The 20,144-nt window shown below is 43.6% G+C and overlaps 1 protein-coding gene across 2 annotated transcripts in view; it reads left to right on the forward strand.

Annotated features, from left to right (window-relative positions):
• The window catches only part of adcy3 (adenylate cyclase 3), a 59,731-nt gene that overhangs the window by 11,791 nt on the left and 27,796 nt on the right, over positions 1-20,144 (forward strand). For both annotated transcript variants that reach the window (XR_002874888.1, XM_023963944.1), the window contains exons 2-3: positions 2,679-3,785; positions 6,465-6,614. Coding sequence is in view for 1 of the 2 variants with exons in the window: in XM_023963944.1 (XP_023819712.1) it covers positions 3,111-3,785; positions 6,465-6,614 (825 nt within the window). In the remaining variant the exon portion in view is untranslated. The remainder of the gene's footprint in view (positions 1-2,678; positions 3,786-6,464; positions 6,615-20,144) is intronic.

Below are 20,144 nucleotides of genomic sequence, written 5' to 3' on the forward strand. Positions count from 1 at the left end.
CGATACCAATATTAAACAGCAACGAAAACTACTCAGATGTCAGTACCTACATCTTTATTTATTCTATACATCTAAAATCAACTGCCTCTGATGATGGACATTTTAAAAACTCTTTAAATATTGAAAACAAACATTTTACTAAAGATTGAAGCATCATGTTATGCAAAGTATTGCCATGTAAATCAAATACTGTTACAGTCAAATGAAAATACTTTATCTTACCCTATGATATATCAGAAAATTGATTACATTAACCAACACTGTAACCTAATGAGTATTTTTAAAATTTAGAACACTTGTATGGACTGGGACTAGTACAGCATTCTAAATATAAAGTAATATTTATATGTGATGAAAAGTTATAATATGATATAACATCTTTTTCAAATGAACACATGTGGAAATGATACCATGTTTACATTGTGCGCTGCAGTAGCAGGAAAGACTAATATCCCTGATCTTTTAAACAGGACATGCAGGTGCAATGTTGTCATTTTGCGATGTCTTCGGGCGTACTCGGTTCGTTCGGAAGTCACGTGACATCGTTCGTGTACACTCGGTTTTGTCTTAAAAAGTCGGGCGTCGGTTTCCCAAAAACTTTGAAAAATAGTCAAAAAATACCGACATGTTGAATAAAAGACCAGGGGCCTCATTTATAAAATTTGGCGTAGGATTTGCGTCAGAAGTGGCGTACGGATGAAACATAAGATGTGCGTATGCACAGAAATATTCGGAGTTATAAAACCGTGCGCACGTACATCCTACGCATCTTTCTCTTAATAAATCACAACCAGTTCTAAATGCTGCGCAGCTTTTGCGGCCTCATGACACGCCTATAGTTGCCCATAAATAGTCCGTGAAACGCCCACAAATGAATATTCATTGATTGCGAAACCATGCCAAACACGGAGAGAAAATCAAAAAAACGTAACTTCACTCAATGTGAAGTTGAAGTTATCGTTGGCGAGGTGGAAAAGAGGAGAATAATGTTGTTTGGAGGGCACAGTGTGGGCATTACTAATGCCAAAGAGGCACTTGAGTGGCAGACGGCGGCAGACGCATTAAATGCTGCAGCCTCACAACCTCGGACCGTGGCCGAAATAAAAAAGAAAAGGTCGGACATCAAAGTCAAGGCAAAAAAACGTCTAGCGCTGACCCCCCCCCTCCCCCCCCCACACACACACCCGTGTCTGCCACGGGTGCACCGGGTGACACACCCCCAAAAGCCCGCAGAGGAAGTCGGAACCGGCTCATAGGCCACTCATCCTCGTTTGCCAGCACGTCTTCTTGCTGTCTAAAGATGCGTTCACTCCGAATTCTTCCATTTGCCACATCTTCTAAGAGTGCAAGATCAGCCATTGTGCGTCATTACGCATTGTGATGGGGCATTTTATTTCCATCCATTTATTGCATCTGACAAGCTACAGATGTCGGTAATAATCGACGTGGAAATGGGAAATTGATCAGCGCAAATGTAATTTCTTGTTGCTTTGTGAATGGTCGAGACATACGCCATACATTGTTTCATCAAAAATAAAACAAACTAAAGGCATATGCATGAATACCATAATTCTGTAGCTTATGAAGAAATGTTTTAACATGAAAACAACTTTCCCCAGTGGACAATTAATGCATCTCTCTCTATCTATCCATCTGTCTGTCTAATTGCACCTATATCTGCTCCGCCAGACGGACACATTAACGAGAATATCAGTTTTGTACATTATTTCATTCTGTTAACTATATTATTTATGAGGATGAATTGCACAACATGCCAATATTGCAGAAAATATTTCACTTTTCTTTTTGCAAATATGTGTTCATTTGAATTTCTGTTGTAATTTTCGTTTGATTTTTTTTTAGTTTGTTTCACTGCTGATCGGTCCAACGGGTGTTCGTGTAGGCTGTTAATTGTAGGACTTGCTTTGTGAAGTCTTCTTGTATTTTCTGAGAGGCAGTATTGTCATTTTCACTTTCACGTGTTTCTTCCATCTGCCGACGGTGTCGCCGTTTCTCATTTCACCCGTTTTTGTGCGTACGCCTGGGTCAGAGCTTGCGTGAAGGACCGCACATTTTCCCGTCAAGTTTGCTTTTTATAAATCTCAACTATTGCGTAGAGAGTGGCGTACGCCTTCTTTTGTGCGTACGCAACGTTTATAAATGAGGCCCCTGGTTGTCACACGGACAACCATCAGGTTCATTTTTGGTTGTCCTCCGTGAAATCTGGTTGTCTCCGACAACCGGATAACCGCCTATTTCGAACGCTGATAGCAGGTGTGCAGGTGCTTTAACTCCTGGCTGCCCCAGTCAGAGTATCTGCAGATAATACAGATAAACCCTGGATTTTCTATGATGGGTTTGGGTAAACAGCATAACTGCCCCGACACCATTGTGTGAATGTGTGTTTATGTGTTCAAATAGATCGAAGGGAAGCAGACGAAAAGTTCGGGGAAAAAGCTGCTGATGTCCTTGCAGACTAATTAAGCGCACAGTCTCTCTTTGTTTCAGGAATATTCGTCTTGCTGAATTTGCTGAAGGTTTTATGGGAAACGTTTGTTTCCAGTATGTGATCGATGTGTGTTACATAGAACAATGAAGAACAGGGAACTGAAGGATTCTGCCTCAGATGAAGAGCTGCAAACATTTGACCCTGACTGTGTTCTTGTTTCTCTCCTCAGTCAAGTTGGGTGAGATGGAGACGTAAAGACCTGTCCAGTTCAAAGTGGCGATGGAGGAAACGGAAGCGCTCGCCCTGAGGTCAGCAGCTGAGCATGGGACACAGAACATGACTGGACCCTCCCTCTGAAGAGTGAGCATGCTCGCTGTGGGCCTGCGGCGTAGAAACCACTGGGTCAATGACATCGGATTGTGTTGGACTGAGTGAGCAGGAAACCAGTGATGTAAAAGAACAGGTCCTGACAGTCGACCCACTGCTGTGGTTCTGTCCACATGTGAAGCTGGGGAGAGAAGCAGATGATTTCAGACTTGGTGAGAACGCTGCAGATGATGCAAGGCTGACTTCTATTGCTTTATGTAACCCCCCCACAAGACCACAGGCACTTATTAGCAGATTTTTGAGTCAGGGACAGCAACTGCTCTAGGTGAGGACCATGCCTCGGAACCAAGCTTTTGCGGAACCAGAGTACTCTGCAGAGTACTCTGCGGACTACTCCGTGACCCTGCCCTCTGACCCGGGGCAGGCTGTGGGGCGAACACATGAGGTAACCGTGCGAAGCTCAGGATGCTGCCTCTGCCTTCCTCGCTTCATGCGCCTAACCTTTGCGCCAGAGTCCCTGGAGAATTTGTACCAGACCTACTTCAGACGGCAGCGACACGAGACTCTGCTGGTGCTGGTGGTGTTTGCCGCCCTCTTTGACTCCTATGTCATCGTCATGTGTGCAGTGGTCTACACCTCAGACAAGCTGGCCTCTGTCTTGGTGGCGTCGGCTGGACTTGCAGGGGACATCATCCTCTATCTGCTGTGTCGTTTTGGGCTTCTCCCGGACCGCATCTCCAGACGGGTGGTGCCCTACGCATTGTGGGTGCTCATAGCGGCTCAGGTGTTCTGCCACCTGGGTCTGAACTACGCCCACTTCCACCAGGCCAGTGACACGGTGGGCTGGCAGGCCTTCTTTAGCTTCTCATTCTTCCTGACTCTGCCTCTGAGGCTGACCCCCATTGTGCTCATCACCACTGTGTCGTGCGGCGTCCACACCCTGGTCTTGGGGGTCACCATTGCTCAGCAGCAGCAGGACAACATCCAGGGAGCAGCTCTTGGAAGACAGGTAAAATGGGAAGGGGGGGGCGCTGTGGCAGGTGGGCTGTTTGCATTGAAAACACTGCCTTGCTTGTGGGTAAAGGCTGGAACTGTGGCACTTTTAATGGCTTTGATGATACAGCATGTGTCAGAGGAACCAACAGCAGTGCTACATCAGGGGGAGGGAGGGAGGGGGTTGCTGGCAGCAGGCCGTGCTCCTATTGGACATTGACATTTGATGAGGTTTTACAGCCTTTGCTTGTCAATAATCATCTGGGTCATTCCATATTAAATCAATAAGTACTGAGAGAAGTCGCATTATGACCCAGGGCACAGTGGGTGGGTGGTGGTGGGGGGCATCCTCTGCTTTAGGCTAGCTATTATTATCAAATCAAATCAAACTTTATTTATAAAATAGCGCATCTCATGCATTTGTGCAGCTCAGAGTGCTTTAACATTAAAAACAGAGAACACACAATAATACGGTTAAAACCCTACCCACCCTTCCCACTCCCCTCTGTTAAAACATATAACCCATGGCCCCCACGTACAATACATATTGACTATGTAACTGTAAAAATAAATAAAAATAAAGACAGAAAAAAACAAAAAAGTATGGCTTGGCTCTGCTGTGAGGAAACAGTATTTGGGAATCCTTTCCTACCAGGAGCCAGCCTGGCCATGGGAGCATCGCCACAGCCCCCACCCAGACTGGGACAACAACGGGGTCCACTTCACAGCCGTGAGGCTGCAAAGTTAGACTCCAGCTTCCCCAGCAAGGGCGACAACTGCAGCAACAACCACTAACCAAGCCGGCAAGCCCTGGAGGAAAAGATCCCCACAAGAGACACTGGGGCTGAAATGATGAGATACTAAAATTAAAGACAAAAGATATATATAAAAACGTAAAATTGAGAATAATATGTGTAAAAGGAAAATAAATACATAAAATAGCCTATACTCAAACCAATAGAATAAATTAGCAGTTAGTGTCAACTAAAAGCTAAATTCAAAAAGGTGGGTCTTGAGCCTCTTCTTAAAAACTTCTACAGTCTCTGCGGCCCTGAGGTTCTCTGGCAGGCTGTTCCACAGACGAGGACCGTAATGGCAGAACGAAGCCTTACCATAAGTTTTGATCCTCACCTTAGGAACAACTAAGAGGCCAGCACCGGAGGACCTCAGGGTCCGCGGGGCTCATACTCATTTAAATAAGAAGGCCCAAGACCATAAAAACATTTATAAACCATTAAAAGAATTTTAAAATCAATCCTGAAACGCACAGGGAGCCAATGCAGCGATTTTAAAACCAGTGTCATGTGTTCCCGCCCTCTGGTCCTCATCAGAACTTGTGCCGCAGAGTTCTGCAATAGTTGTAGATTTGAAAGAGACTTTTTGGGTAAACCAGAGAGCGGGCATTACAATAATCTAAACGACTGAAAATAAAAGCATCGGCACCTCTGTGCTGGCAAGAGAGAGGAACAGGCGGACTCTGGCAATGTTTTTCAGATGATAAAATCCTGTCTTAACCACATTTTTAATGTGTGGGATAAAATCTAGCTCAGAGTCAGAAAGTACGCCCAGGTTTCTCACACATTGAGAAGGTTTAAAACGATGAAGATGTGGTAAAATCATCTCTCTCTTGTCTTCAGAACCGATCATTAATACTTCCGTTTTGTCCTGGTTGAGCTGTAGGAAATTTTCTGTTATCCATGACTTTATCTCTAAAATATGGTTTAAAATGCTGTTAACAGGTTCAAGGTCATCAGGAGACACGGCAATGTAAATCTGACTGGTATATGCAACAAATGGATATCTAAATTTAGTCACAAAGAGAGTTTTCCTAACTTTGACTTTACAGTCAAGTGGGGGAAAAAAGACAAGGATGAATTAGAAACACATTTAGTTGGCCTCTAACTAAAACTCGCCGTCTCAAAACGCTCTCTTTTGTGACGCAGGATCTGAAATAGGTTTCCCGCTCCGCTCCATTCTGATGCATCCACTTGCAGACAAATCGATCCATATATGTCTTTTTTTTTCCTCGTCTGAGCTGGAATCTGGATTTAAACTGTACGGCTGGATAGTTGCAGTATGACTCACCATTTTTGTTGAACCGGTGATTTGAACTTGGGGTTGTGAGCAGCTGGAAGCTAGCGGGAGAGCGTGAAAACAAAGGGTTATTGGGATATCAGCAGAGGCTTACCTCCATGCCAACTGTCCCGCCCACAATTTGGAGGTGAATTTCTAATGAGCTCTTACCGCTCTGCAGAAACTATGTCCTAGAAAATGATCTTGGTTTTGGCTGAAAACTGCTTAATCATAATTAAAAGAGCACTGCGAATACTTTTAGAATAGATCAAAAGATGATTGGAGTGAAACTTTAAGTATTGTGGTCTTGTAGAAACCAATGGTTTGGTTTGTGTAGTCCTAATCTAGGTTCATGTCATCGCAGAGCTCCACGGTGTCCTGGAGCAGGGCCTCCCTTGTAAATGCAGTAGATTTCTGGAATAAAGCATGACTGCCTCCAGTCCAGGCATTGCGCCGACTGCTGATCCAGACAAACAGCACTTGTTTTAAGTGAAATTCACGTCTATCACCCGACGGAGAAAACCTCATGAATCAGGGTCCACTGTGATCCTTATCTGCTAATCAGGAACGGTTGAACTGTCACAGCTTCACCTACGGCCTGTCATCCTCATCTGTTTTCAAGCTCCTGGCCAACGCCTTCATCTATGTATGTGCCATCACCGTGGGTGTCATGTCCTACTACATGGCTGACCGGAAGCATCGAAAAGCTTTTCTCGAGGCCAGACAGTCTCTGGAAGTGAAGCTGAACCTGGAGGAGCAGAGCCAGCAGCAGGTAATCTACAGTGACATTTCAAGCAGCAGTAACACTTTTTTCAGAAGGTTCAGAATCAGGTGGACTTCACCCCCCCCCCACACACACACCTAAACACATCAGGAACCACATCCATGAGAACAAAATCCTAAAGGCTGACACAATAACCATAAAGGGTCCACCCAAGCATACAAACATAAAGTCCTAGCTGTATTTGTAGTTTGAACCTCATCTTCAGCAGGAGTTTCTGTCAGGATTTATCATCAAAGAACTTAAACATCTCTTAAGGTCACAATCCAGGCTGCAGACAGTGGACTTGTCTGTTCTTAGTCCTTAGAACCTCAGTCCAGCTGATGAGAACATTTTAATGCAGAGACTGGAACATGTCATCAGTAATGCAAGAACATGGTATCCCTTGTGCTATCCTAGGCACTTTAACATTGGGAGTCTAGTGTCTAGTGGGTCATCTAGACCCACTAGACAGTGCTCTGAACCTTTTTTCTTCAATGATTTGTGATCTTCACTGGTGTCCATGGATTACATGAAAGCTTTCCACCTTTATCCACCTTTGTCATGGTAGGGAGAACACGTCAATGTAAGGGGGGGGGGGGGGGGGGGGGTCATCTAAGATAGCACAAGGGTTAACTTGCTCTAAGTAGGGGAGCAACGGATCACAAAAACTGAATGTTGGGATGTTGTCACGGCTTGACAGTAACGGTTCAGATCATTTTTCTCATCAACAAAAAGTAAAAACAACAGGAAAAGTACAAGATAAAAGCCTACAATTTAATTTTGAAAAGCTTCAAAGCATGTGTTTAATAAAACATACATAAATTACTTTAAATATATAAATATACATATTTTCATATATCAAAACATTAATGACATATTTTGACTCAAGATATTCCAATATAAATATATACAAATACTAAAGAGGTCCATTCAAACAAAGTGCATTGTTGTGTATTTTATCTTGGAAAAAACAAAAGCATATTCAAAGAAAAAAAGTTTTTATAAAAAGCAGAGGATTTCAGAATATACAACTTTGAATTATTGCACTGTTTCCCTGCTGCCATAAAGCCCCTCCTTCAAGGAAAGCGACAGAGCAGCGGCCTTCTGCTGTCACTCAGACGGTGCTGCAGCTCCTCTTCACTGTCATGTCATGAACCCAGACATGTGCTGTTCATAGATCCTTTTGTAGAACTCTTCAAAATAAATAAAACAGATCCCTGAGCATTTGCGCTCTCCATGATGATGTCAAGAGAAACCTTTGACAGTAGCCACTCCCACACGCATCCAAAACACACTTTTGACGCATGTTGAAACAACGATGGAGTTCGGGAATATGACATGCGAATTGCGTTATTTGTGAACAGACTACTGTTTTAAATAACATACACATGCACGCCGAACCGTGGCTAGTGATCCGGATGGATCATGGATGATCCGTTGCACCCCTGACTGTAGTCTTTTCCTAGAGTCCAGTTTGTCTGTGTAAAGGATAAGTCTTCCTCTCACTGCAGTCAGCCTTGGTGTTCCACAGGGCTCTGTGGTTGGCCCAATCCTGTTCAGTCCAAACATGCATGTATTTCTATTGTTATGCTGGTGATTCTCAACTATACTTGTCTATTGAACCAGGAGATGGCTCGCAGTTTACAAGACTTCCAGCAAGTTTTACAGATGCATACATGTGAATGAATTTTGATTTTCTTTTCTAAACTTAGATAATAAAGAGGGTGTTGTTTTTAGACCTTATGTTTCAAGGATTTACTCTGCAACAATGTAATCTCACCGGATGCATTTCATTGTTGTCCAGTCCAACCATGACGAACTCTGGTGTCAGTTTTGGGGAAGACTTGACTTTATAGGTCTTTTTTCATGCTCTTCTAAAGCCTTCCAGAGTAAGCTATATCCATGCATATGATAATATATAATCATTGGCACACTAAAGAACAATTTAAAAACAGCTGCTTCCTAATAAAAACTAGTTTACTTTATTAATACTTTATTAGGTTTACTGAATTTTCAAAAAAATTGAAGAAAAAAAGATTGGAAACAAGTCTGCATCAAAGTGAATTTGCTTCCATCCCCTCACTCATCTTAACTCTGCGAGTTTGACAGACAGAAAAGTCTATTCAAGGTTGTGAAAAATGGACAAAAATCAAAGGAAACATCAGCGTCAAGTTTAGAAAGAAGACAAAGAAAAATACTCCAATGATAAAGGTGTCCAAAATCAAAACTAGTGTAACCGGTCGCTTTCTGCGTTGTGCTGGTTAATATATGGTGTGACACAGTGTTACCTCTTGGAGAGAAGCCTCCCTTTATTCTGGTAATAAAACAAACAGAAAACAATACACTGTGTGATCCTGCCCACTCCAGTTCCTCTCTGACAGGAGGTCATACAAAAGGGGCTATGCCGCACGCGGCATGCTAGCTTAAAACCTTATACAGGCTCTGTAACACATTTTACACTCACATTTTTCTCATGCATACCTGGTAATAAAACAAACAGAAAACAATACACTGTGTGATCCTGCCCACTCCAGTTCCTATACAAACAAAACAAATCGACATTTAAGCTTTAACAGTGAATCCCCAAAATATCTCTCCTGAACCATCAATCCCTTTTAATCATCACATCACAAGTTAGAAACAAACATTGCTGTAGTTATACAAATAAAAATTAAACCCAAAAGGGCAATAAACAATAGGATGTATTGGGATTATAAAATGATTTTAGGATGATGGCACCCACCTCTCTGACAGGAGGTCATACAAAAGGGGGTGGGGAACAGTAGCCTTTGGAATATATAGGGGAGTCAAAAGAAGTAGAAGAAGAAGAAAGGAAGGAGGGGCTATGACTAGTAGTGTAATGCAGTAGTTTGTTGGAGATCCCTCAGGTATGGTAACCCTTGAACAGATTTTGTGCTATTATAAAATAAGATAAAGGCTGTCCCGGTTACACTCACCCCTCTAGAATAGCACAAAATCACAAAAACTCATGTCAGCACATTTGCCTTAAACCAGAAACAATACATGTTCCAAAAAAAATACCATCAACAAAATGGTCAAAATGCCAGGAAAATAGCTACCCAGCTACACGGTCCAGATACTCTACAAACAACGTGAGGTGCCATTTACACCTCACATAGATTGAACCATATTGACAATACCAGGTAGAGAGTAAAAGAAATCAAACCAAATAAACTTCCATCACAAAAAAAATAGGAAGCAGTAGTAGAAAAAAAACAATTACACATTTACAGTACTTGTATGAACATACCGTGTATCAAACAATGCTTCAACTTGGGCCATAGATTCAATCAAACGGCAAACTGGTTTTATAATCCTACCAAACCGGGAAGTAAGCCGATGACCCATATCCAAACTTTCCCCGTCAAGGACGGAAGTGATGGGAGAGACAATGTGAGACTCACTGAGGGAATTATCCGTAGCACCAGCTCCAATCGACCCACTGGGCTCTGGTGGGGGCAGGACAAGACCCAGGGCAGATTCACCATCAAATGAGGCAGATGATTGTTGCCTAACCCAGGATGTGGTGCGGTCAAGTACATTTTCTTCGCTGCATGAAAGAGAGCTGATGAGGGGGTGCTCTGCATGTACTGCCTCCACAGCTGATGTGCCAGTGTCGCACAGGTCAGGAACTGAAAAGGTACTAATGACACTGCCACCAGAACAGACAGCATCACCAGCCAAGCGTACATCTAGTGGCAAGAAGTTCACGTTCAGCAAAAGGTTACGATGCACCACACGCTCATTCCCTGCTCGGTCCCTGATACGGTATATGTGAAGAGCAGGTTTGGAAGCCACCACTGTGTAAACTACTGACTCCCATTTATCTGAAAGCTTTCGTTTCCCCTTTGCTCTCTTATTTGCCACCAGCACCTGATCACCAAGGGAAAGCGGTAGACCCTTGGATCTCTTGTCATACTGGTCACGCTGATGTTTCTGCTCCCTGCTACTATGCTGCTGGGCCAAAAGCATGGCGGAGCGAAAGTCGTTTGCCAGCGACTTGACATAGGAGTCATAGTCACATATGATGTCATCTTGTAGGACATTTTTGAACATTAGGTCAACTGGCAGTCGGGGGACCCTCCCAAACATAAGGTAGAATGGGGCAAAGCCTGTGGTTTCATGCGCAGTACAGTTGTAGGCAAAAGTCAAGGACTGAAGCATTTGTGGCCAGTTCTGCTTTGACTGAGAGGGGAGAGACCTCAACATATTGCCCAAAGTGCGGTTAAACCTTTCTGTGGTCCCATTACCCATTGGATGGTAAGGGGATGAGTGTGATTTCCCCACACCACTAAGTTCCAGAAGCTCTGCAAAAAGCTCACTCTCAAAATTTGCTCCTTGGTCAGAGTGTATGCGCTGAGGAAACCCATAGATACAGAAAAATCCATCCCATAACTTCTTTGCCACTGTCTTAGCTGTCTGATCATGACACCGAAATGCATGTGCTAACTTTGTGAAATGATCTGTGACCACAAGAACATCAACAGACTTGTTGTTTTTGTCCTCAGCTGACCAGAAGTCAATGCATACGAGTTCCAATGGCGCAGAAGTCTTAATGTTCTCCAAAGGAGCTCTTGCAGCAGGCTCTGGGGTCTTACTGAGGACACATCTAGGGCAGTTCTTCACATAATCACGCACATCCCTCTCCATGTCAAACCAGAAGAAGCGATGACGAGCTAAAGAGAGTGTACGTGGCTGACCCTGATGACCCGCATAGTCATGCACACCGGAAAGAACAGCAGATCTCAAGGAGTCAGGCACAACAAACTGAAACCTCTTGTGTTTGGTCAGGGGATCTTTAGAGACTCGGTAGAGTACACCATTCAGAAGTGTGAGTTTGTCCCACTGCTTTAAAATCCTCAGTGTCTGCAGGCCCTCATTACAGCGTTCACGTCTTGATGGTCTGCGCTTCCGCTCAACATAAACGACGACTCTTGATATGACAGGGTCATGCTGCTGGTGAGAAACAAGACTAGACTGTGACAAGGTAGCAGGAGCATCCGCAGCAGGTGGGGCTACAGACGCCAGATAGTCAGCAAGAGATGTTGCTCGCAGCCTAGAGGCAGAGTCCCAGTCACAGGCGGCAGACAAAATAGAAGAAACCTCTCTTTCTGACATGGAGACATTGACAGCAGTTGAGAGGTGGGTGCCATCCAATGTCTGTGGTTGACAGGTCAAATGGAAAGCCTCCTGTACTGTGTCATCTGTGATGTCACAAACCTGATCGAGCAGCCTACAGTATGGCTCTGTCAAAAGGCGTTGAGCGACAGGTTTTACAAATGGGCTCCTGCTCAGTGCGTCGGCCACAACATTCAGCCTGCCAGGGACATACTTGATCTCAAAGCAGTATGGCGCAAGCTTGGAGACCCAGCGCTGCTCACAGGCGTCAAGCCTTGGTTTAGTCAGGATGTATGTGAGGGGGTTGTTGTCAGTCCAAACAGTAAACTTTTGACCTTTAAGCCAATGACTGAATTTATCACATACACCCCACTTTAGAGCCAAAAACTCGAGCCTGTGAGCAGGATACTTTGACTGACTGCGACTGAGAGTTTTGCTCGCAAAAGCCACAGGTCTTGCCTTGTCCTCACCGATAGGAACTTGCGACAAGACAGCACCCAAACCATCCATAGAAGCATCTGTGGAGAGAATGAAGGGCCTCTCAAAATCTGGATGGGCTAGCATCACACAATTGAGAAGTGCAGCTTTCAGGTTCTCAAATGCACTCTCACATGCTGGAGTCCAATCCTGAGGGGTCAATACTCTGTAGGTCCCTGCCCTCCCACCTGCATTACCTCTAAGTCTTCTCTTCTGGCCTGCAGTAAGAGTGAAGAGTGGCTTAGCAATGCGTGAGCACTCTGGAATAAAGTGTTGGTAAAATAAAACCATACCAAGGAAGGACCTCACTTTCTGTTGAGATGGTGTGCAACCATCAGGGTTCATGAGGTCTTGCTTCTGGAAACTGGAAATAACCTGCACTTTATCCTGATCAACAGAAACCCCAGAAGCCTCAATCACATGTCCTAAGAACCTCACAGATCTTCGAAGAAAGTGACATTTCTTCTGTGCAAGCTTTAGGTTATTGGCTCTCAGACGACGGAAAACAATCTCTAGTCTCTGCAATGCCTCAACCTCTGAAGGTGCAAACACCAGAAGATCATCAAGATAACAGAGAAGACTGGAAAAGTTCAAGTCACCAAAAATGCTGAGCATCATCCTCATAAAGGAAGCTGGACTGTTACAAAGACCCTGTGGGAGGCGGTTGTACTCATAGAGGCCCAAAGGTGTTGTGAAAGCCGTGTAGTGTCTGTCAGACTCATGCAGGGGAATGTTGTAAAACCCAGACGTCAAGTCCATGGTACTGAAAAGGGCGTTACCACCCAGGGCAGCAAGACAGTCAGACTGGTGGGGCAGTGGATGAGCATCCTTAACGGTCTTAGCATTAAGCCAACGGAAGTCAGTGCATATTCTTAAGTCTCCTGACTTCTTCCAAACCATAACAAGGGGTGAAGCATACTCACTGACTGACTTGCTTATGATGCCTCTCAGTTCCATGTCAGATAAGACTTCCCGCAGCTTCCGATAGTGTGCTGGGGGCACTCGTCGATAGGGCAGACGAAAGGGGTGGTCATCGGTTAAATGAATACGATGAACAAAATCCTTCACCTCACCACAGTCTAGCTTGTCTCTAGAGAAGACATCCTGATAGTTAAACACGAGTTCAGCCAGTTTCCTTTTCCACACATCAGCCACCTCACATCCATCAATGTCAATGTCCTCCAAACCACAATCCCTAAGTTGTTGGAAAGGATCACCTCCTGGAAACAATGAGGTCAGCGAAGCAGTAGCCTGACCATGCTGCATTTCACATGTGGCTTGAGTAAAATACAGATCTTCAACAGCAACACAAGGAAAGACATCAGCAATTTTAGCATTGCGTCGCAACGTCACCGTTGCTTGTGTGGGATTGAGGACCTTGAGTGGAACCCAGCGATCGCCCCACATAGGTGTTATGACACGACCTACCAGGATGTTTTTTGGAGTGGAGCGGGCAGATGAAGGCTCCACAATCACAGTGCTGCCGGGCGACACAGAAGAAGAGGGGGGTAACTTCCCCCACACTACATATTCTTGGTGAGGCAACAAAGTCACCGCCTGTCTCAACCTCACCGTCCCAATCTTATCAGGTAATTGAGGACCTGACCACCTAGAAATGCAACTTAGTAACTGGAGAAACTGTTCACATTCTGGGTTTTCATTAGTGGAAGTCACGATCTCCCAATATGTTTGATTAGACTTCATTTTCTGAATGATGGGCCGAAGCACGTTGCTCCCAATGATCAAGTCATCCCTCTGTCCAGGCACCACGAGTGTGGGCACATTAAACCTGAGTCCGTAAATCTCAATGTCCAAATCATAAATACATTTTGGTTGAGTGACGAGCCCTCCACAACCGACAAGCACCACGTTTTCAGGAATGGCCTTGGGATTCAAAACAACACCAGCATCCTTCAGCCTAAGCTCTGCTGACTCACTCAGTGTGCATGACATGCTCCCCGAATCAAGCATCCCCCTCAAAGCAGACTGGCCACCAACAGACACTGTGGCAAAAAAAAGTTCACTAGCACCCTCAACTCTCTGAGACCCAACATAAACCACTTTTTTTTCTTCAGAAAAACTTTGACAAGTGTCAATGTACACAGAGCGAGAATCTGGAGCAGATGTGAGGGTTTGGTCATTATGGTCCATGCTGACCCTCTCATCACATGGACATCCTAGTTTAAAGCAGGGCTGGAGGTGGAAGCTACTGGCATTGATACAGGTGAGACAGTTCTCGGACAATCACGCTTCATGTGGCCAGAGCCATGGCAGTTGAGACACAGTCTGAACAACCTGCAGTGAGAATGGGTCGAGTGTTCATCTGAACCACAAACCCTGCATTGGGTTGGCTGAAATCTCTGCGAGGCTGGAAAATTTCCAGACTGACGTCGCCCCCGTTGGCTAGTTGTAAGAGACGCAGAACATAAGGAGAGGACTTTATCAAACATATCCACCATCTGTTGAGAAGGGAGGCCAACTTCAGGTGGAGATGGAGCAGATGTTACAGGTGCAGCGTGTAAAGGAGGCAAAGAGTGAGCAGGAGAGGATTGCAGATGACACACAGGGGCTGAATACCCTGAGCTTGGTTCTACCAAAACTACGGGGGTGGATGATGAAACATTAACTGGACTGACAGTGGGAAGACCAACAGTCTGGCATTGAGTGTGGACATGGGCACCCCCGACCTGTTGTGTGTGAACCCGCATCCCCCTAATCTTCCTGACATGCCCATCCAGGCGCTTCTGCACCTCAGCTGCTGTCCATTCCTCGGGAGACTTGACGTGAAACAACAGTGCAAGAGCGGGATCGGGACAATGATTAATGAACATTGTAACCACCTCTGCTCCTGGGTCTTCCACCCGCTTCCCTCGCCTCTGGAGACACTCATCTACAGCATCAATAGATTTGTTTAGACGAATCCAGTAATCCATTGCGTCCTCATCAACCCGCGGCAAAGTGTTATAAAAGTCTCTCATCGGAAGAGCAGAAAATGTCAGTTCACTGAAATTGTGTTTGAGAATATCAAAGACGGCTATAAACATTTCAGTGGGACTCAGCGCGGGCCGAGACCGAAGTGACACTTTAACTACATCCCTGGCTTTACCAGCCAGCCGGGACATGACAATGTCAAACATTTCTGCAGGGGTCACACATTTCACCCTGGACATGTAACATTTCATTATATCCTCCCATTCCTGGATCGAGAACGCATCAGACCGATCACCTCTAAAGTATGGGGGAGCCTTCACATCGGACTGAACAACCACCCGCAGCTGCGATAAGTCATTGTGACTACAGTGCTGGGATTGGCTGTCAGCAGGCTGGGGTTGGCTGGGCTGGTGCATAGCAGTGAGATTCGCTGTAATATTATCACCAATCTGCTTTGCCAAATCAGTAATCATGTTACTGAGAGCGTCATTTAAGACAACCTGACTGGGCTGAGTCTGTGGTGTCACAACTGGCGTGGAACTAGCAGCAGGAATGGTGGGGTTCATTAGTGACTGGTCAACAGAGCTCTCAAAATCACATGAGGTAACTGTCCTGCCCCTCCCAAATGAAACAAAATGTTGACCCCTTCCCATACTGAAAGAAACCTGACGACCCAGGGAATTGTGTTCAGCCATGTCAGTGGTAAAAACAGCACTCAAAAATCTCACAATAAAACCAAAATAAAATAAAATAGCTGGTGAAACAGTTCTAGTTAGTGTTAAGCAAACTTAAACAATATAGAAAGTCAAAATCAGTAAAAAAAAAAAGTCGGAAAATCCCTCAAAGTTAACCTGCAAGTCCCCACGCAGGGATTAACGATCCAACCTAAAGGAGCAGAATGCGCACGCTCACAGCACCTGCAAAACAATACACAGGGCACAGTGTATCCGAGAGCGACAGAGCAGGTGTCAGGCGTTGGCGCGAACTCAGAGCTGCAAGGCCAGCGGAGGGGTAGCAGCGGCGGGTCAGACGTCCACTCCTCCGCGATGTGACGGGTCAAACGGCACCAAGTGTAACCGGTCGCTTTCTGCGTTGTGCTGGTTAATATATGGTGTGACACAGTGTTACCTCTTGGAGAGAAGCCTCCCTTTATTCTGGTAATAAAACAAACAGAAAACAATACACTGTGTGATCCTGCCCACTCCAGTTCCTCTCTGACAGGAGGTCATACAAAAGGGGCTATGCCGCACGCGGCATGCTAGCTTAAAACCTTATACAGGCTCTGTAACACATTTTACACTCACATTTTTCTCATACATACCTGGTAATAAAACAAACAGAAAACAATACACTGTGTGATCCTGCCCACTCCAGTTCCTATACAAACAAAACAAATCGACATTTAAGCTTTAACAGTGAATCCCCAAAATATCTCTCCTGAACCATCAATCCCTTTTAATCATCACATCACAAGTTAGAAACAAACATTGCTGTAGTTATACAAATAAAAATTAAACCCAAAAGGGCAATAAACAATAGGATGTATTGGGATTATAAAATGATTTTAGGATGATGGCACCCACCTCTCTGACAGGAGGTCATACAAAAGGGGGTGGGGAACAGTAGCCTTTGGAATATATAGGGGAGTCAAAAGAAGTAGAAGAAGAAGAAGAAAGGAAGGAGGGGCTATGACTAGTAGTGTAATGCAGTAGTTTGTTGGAGATCCCTCAGGTATGGTAACCCTTGAACAGATTTTGTGCTATTATAAAATAAGATAAAGGCTGTCCCGGTTACACTAGCTAGGAGCCAAATACGACCAAATTTAAGGTTGGATGAGAGACATTTGGAGCAACATTTGCCAAATGGCTAATGAAGGTTTGCACTTAATTAGACTACGGTAGTCTTGTTATTTGGCTTATTGGTGGATTTAATCTAAGCTTCTCTGCCGTTCTCATCTACAGTCGATGCTTCAGATGCAATGCACACAATCTTTTGTCTTTTTTTGTTCAGTTTTATGTGACACTATAGCACAAAAACTGATGAATTTGTTCTTTAGTTTCCATTGATGTTCATTCATGAATCCAACGGAAATGACCGCAATTTATTCATTCATAATTGGTGTCAGGGTTGTATTCAGCTCAAGAAAATAAAAAAAACCACAAAAATGTAACAATTTTTACCAGATTCCAGCCTTAAAAAAAAACAAAAAACTGTTGAGTGTTAAATATGAACTAACTATACACTGTATCTTAATTGTGAATTCAACTATACAAGTATGCTTTACGTATGTTTAACAATAAAGTAAAATAAATGATATTTTGTTTCGCCCAGGGTGTCGAACTAAACAGTACTGCCTCTGAAGACAGTATGTGTTGAATGAGGTTGAATGACGAGTGCATACTTTAAAAATGAGTGAAATTAGGCTGTTCACTGGAAACAGTGGGATTTTCAAAGGCTGTTGTGGCTCCCTGTGTTTTCCTTTCTGTGGGAAACTGATCCACAGACCCCTCGTCTAGATCAGTGTTTTTCAGACGTTTTTGAGCCACGGCACACTGTAACCTTGTCAAAAATCCCGCGGCACACCACCATTCAAAAAACAAAAAAAAAAGGAAAAGCTCATAGTCTGTATTGATGTACAGTCCCTCCACAATCTCACGTGCATTTTTGTGATAATTGTGGCAGAAAAAGCTGGAAGTTGCAGCTGTTTTTTCTAAAAGATGTAATAAAAGTTAAGTTAGAAGATCTAAAAACTGTTTGATGTGTGTTCGTTGTGGTTTTAAGACATTTAAGAGGAGAGACTCATTGTGCGCTGAGACCCTGTCACTTTGACCCAATGCATCATGGGAGATGTAGTGCAAACAGCCGCCGAACGCAGACTCGCTTCTCTGAGTTAAAGACGAGCTTTAGCTGGTATTTTTGTTAGAACTGAGAGACTTTATGAGCAGAATCTGAACAAGGAAGTGAAGACTTTAACCACCTGATTGGTCAGACTGATGACATGTGATTAAGACTCCAAGAATGATTGGTGGAGACAGTTAAAGGGGCGGGACTTTTCCTAATACAGCTGACGCTACGGCTAAATCGTGGTACCGTCATTCTTATAAAAACATCTTTAATTTATTCCCAAAAAGAAAAGAAAAAAGTCTTTTACAATCTTTTATATTCCTAACTACTTAGTGTTTTATCAGGGCCTGTTTGGATGAACACAGAGCTGACATCCTGGAGATGCTAAATGTTTTTAGATCAGTTAATGAGGGCAATTTCCCACGGCACACTGGTCTAGTAGATTCATTTTTCATCCCCCATAAATGTCTAAAATCAGAAACATCCTGTCTCAGAATGATCCAGAGAATTGAATGCAGACAGTAGCTTAGGCTGCTGTAATTCTGTACTATCAGGCTGTTCTGTGGCTGGAGCTGAGCTCTGTCTGTATGTGATCTCAGCCGTAGGTTCTCTTTGGCTTTACCCCCAGGATTTTAAGATCTTCTTAGCCAGTACTTATGCATGCTGACTGTTGGTTTTTGTATAGTTAGCATTTACAGTCAGCTGTTTTTCTCCTTCAATAGTGTGTTCCTGCCATTAACTGGAGGTCTGTCTGAAAAGTTCCACCTCTCATGTCAGGGCCTCTCGGATACACTGAAAAAAAAGACCTGTTGGATTGACATAAAAAATCATGGACATCGGTTGCGCGCAAAAAAATCATGTTGAACCAATATAATTATTGCTCATAATAAAATCATGTTCTACTGTAATGAATGCTTCTTTGTTTCTGCACCTAATAATTTTACATTAACAAACAAGATTTTATTATGTCATTTACCATAATTTTTTCAAACATTTAAAACACTATTATTTGTTTGAAATTACATAGTTCATTTAATTTATAAATTATTTTAATAAAATTTAAATTAAAAAATAAAATTGCAGATTATTATTTAAAGCAAATACTTTCTTGTGCATTATGAAAATCCAATGAACATATGACACTGAACACAAATTTCAGATTTAACTTTTTTATTATCTAAACTTGAAAAATATGTTTACAGTGTAGCATAAAATGACAAATCACAATAAATTGGGCTTACTATTTTTATTAAACAGAAGATAACAGAGCCAAAGCAAACAGCTGGAATCCCTTCTTAGGAAAAAGTTAAACTATTTAAAGGTCATTTTATTCAAAGAGTCGGATCTTTAAGCCTGAAACCTTAGACACCACTTTGCCTTACAACTCTAATACAGTTTTTTTTGGATTACCTCAAAGGTGTGTGACGGAATGTCCAAGGGAGAGAACCCAAGAGCAGGAAGAACGACCCAAATCCAATAGTTCACTCGAAGGGGCTTTAATGCCAGAGAACACAGAGCGTAGAACGAAGATGCTCCGACACAGAAACAAGATCAGACACTGCATAAATAGACAAACCAATCAACATAATACAGAACACCTGTGACCAGCGGGAGAGCTCAAGAAGGGAAGGGCCTCCAGGAGATCATAGCAGGAGCAAAGTCACGGCCCCATGACAAGGTGTTTCTGAGATGAAGATGGTAATCAGATTTGTGCTGTAAATAAGGCCAAAAAAGCCTTGGCAACTGCCACTCAGACACTTGGTGGGTCGACCCCCACAGCCTGGGAGATGTGGACCACGAGGATGTCCTCTTCCTCACCACTGCCAGTTTCCATTAGGAGGGAAATTTCCACCGTGGTGTCCTCGATTGCCTCCTGGAGTGCTGCATGGTCTTCATTCTAAAGAACACAGAAGATATTTGTGTGCACAGTTCACATTTGAAGTTTAGTTAAAGCGTCTAGATTACACAACTCACCTGTACTTTGAATAAACCCCTGAACTTGCTTATATTGGCGAGAAGGTCAGCAGTCTGAAATACAAAGAGTCAAAAAAATTTTAATTCACATGAAAACTTTGGAAAAATACAATTCTTACCCTTGGCTCATCAATAAATGTTATAGTTACTGGGTTAACAAAATCATTATATACT

This window comes from Oryzias latipes, chromosome 16 (genome assembly GCF_002234675.1).
Source record: "Oryzias latipes chromosome 16, ASM223467v1".
Classification (NCBI taxonomy): Eukaryota; Metazoa; Chordata; class Actinopteri; order Beloniformes; family Adrianichthyidae; genus Oryzias; species Oryzias latipes.